Source organism: Galeopterus variegatus, unplaced genomic scaffold (genome assembly GCF_000696425.1).
Source record: "Galeopterus variegatus unplaced genomic scaffold, G_variegatus-3.0.2 Scaffold5086, whole genome shotgun sequence".
Lineage (NCBI taxonomy): Eukaryota > Metazoa > Chordata > Mammalia > Dermoptera > Cynocephalidae > Galeopterus > Galeopterus variegatus.
The window spans coordinates 69,419-71,005 of record NW_007731197.1 but is presented as its reverse complement, the minus strand read 5'-3'; the positions used below and the strand labels follow the sequence as shown (position 1 = coordinate 71,005).

General features: G+C 57.5%; 1 protein-coding gene across 1 annotated transcript in view; it reads left to right on the top strand.

The window, feature by feature from the left end:
- Positions 1-12: 12 nt before the first annotated feature.
- The window catches only part of ST6GALNAC2 (ST6 (alpha-N-acetyl-neuraminyl-2,3-beta-galactosyl-1,3)-N-acetylgalactosaminide alpha-2,6-sialyltransferase 2), a 22,340-nt gene continuing 20,765 nt past the window's right edge, over positions 13-1,587 (top strand). The window contains exon 1 of the mRNA XM_008588889.1: positions 13-137. Within this exon, the coding sequence (XP_008587111.1) occupies positions 13-137 (125 nt within the window). The remainder of the gene's footprint in view (positions 138-1,587) is intronic.

Genomic DNA, 1,587 nt, shown 5'->3' with positions numbered 1-1,587 from the left:
GGCCGGGGCTGCATGGGTCTCCCGCGCGGCCCGCTCTGCTGGCTGTTGCTCGTGCTCGCGGCTGCCTGCTCGGGGCTCCTCTTCGCCCTGTACTCCTCGGCGGTGGAGCCGTACCCGGGGCCCCGGTCCGGAGCCAGGTAGGGGCTGCCGCGCGGACCGGGAGGGCGCCCAGTCCGGGGCTCTCGGGCCGCCCTTCGCGTGGACCCCTCTGGGGCGGCTCGCAGCGGGGACTCGGGCTGCGGCGCTGTGTCCCCAGAGCCCCCACCCGGCGTTAACCTCCTGCCGCCTGGACCCCACGGCTTCTGCCTGGGTTCGAGAGGGACCTCGCCTAGCGCGCACGGGCGACCCGCCCCGACGCCCTTGTTGGTTAATTTCCTCCGGGTCTGATTAGAAACACTCTCTATTGTCGAAATGTGGTTGCGTCACCTGACTCAGATAAGAATTGTTCCTTTTGTTCAGGAACTCTCCCTTGATAGTGTCATCTTTTTTTTCAGACTCTACTTTTTGGGTAGGGACCCAAGTCGCCCGGCTTCCAACATTGCCGGGATCCTCAGGCGGGCTGTGGCCAGTCGCCTTTTCCTCCATGCGCTCTGGCTTCTGCCCTCCCCGTGTCCGGCTCCTCTCTCTCCTGGCCTCTGTCTGCTGGGCTGTTTATTTTGATAAGTACCATCTGGGAGCGACCGGGCAAACAGGCGGGCTCCCAGGGGAACAGGGGCCGAGGCCGGGTTCCATCCAAGGTCCCCTCCCTGTGCCTTCTCCTGCGCTCCGCTCCCTCCTGCTCGCCCTGGGCATCTTCCTCTCACTCGTGCCCCACGAGGAGATACCTGAGAGCCTGCCCTTGGCAGGTGGTGGTTCCAGTTACTGAAGAAGCCTTAAAACGATTTATTTCTATTTCTGGGAGTCTGGGTTTTGGGAGACTCTGGGCCCAGTCTTTTCCTTCCTAGCGCGTTGGCACCTGCGCATGCCTCACCAAACTTTGTTCGAGGCATAAAGGCATGAAAATAAAATTAGTATCTGTTGTCAGGAGATAAGATCAAAGCACACATCCAAAGTTGCAGAACAGTATAAAAGCACACTTGCAAACGGCTATGAGTCCAGCCCTCTTAGAACAAAGGGTTCTCTAGCTGGTGATACCTGAAGGTTCTCAAGCCCAGATACACATTAGAATCACCTGGGGGTTCTCAAGCCCAGATGCACATTAGAATCACCTGGGGGTTCTCAAGCCCAGATGCACATTAGAATCACCTGGGGGTTCTCAAGCCCAGATGCACATTAGAATCACCTGGGGGTTCTCAAGCCCAGATGCACATTAGAATCACCTGGGGGTTCTCAAGCCCAGATGCACATTAGAATCACCTGGGGGTTCTCAAGCCCAGATGCACATTAGAATCACCTGGGGGTTCTCAAGCCCAGATGCACATTAGAATCACCTGGGGGTTCTCAAGCCCAGATGCACATTAGAATCACCTGGGGGTTCTCAAGCCCAGATGCACATTAGAATCACCTGGGGGTTCTCAAGCCCAGATGCACATTAGAATCACCTGGGGGTTCTCAAGCCCAGATGCACATTAGATTCACCTGGGGGTT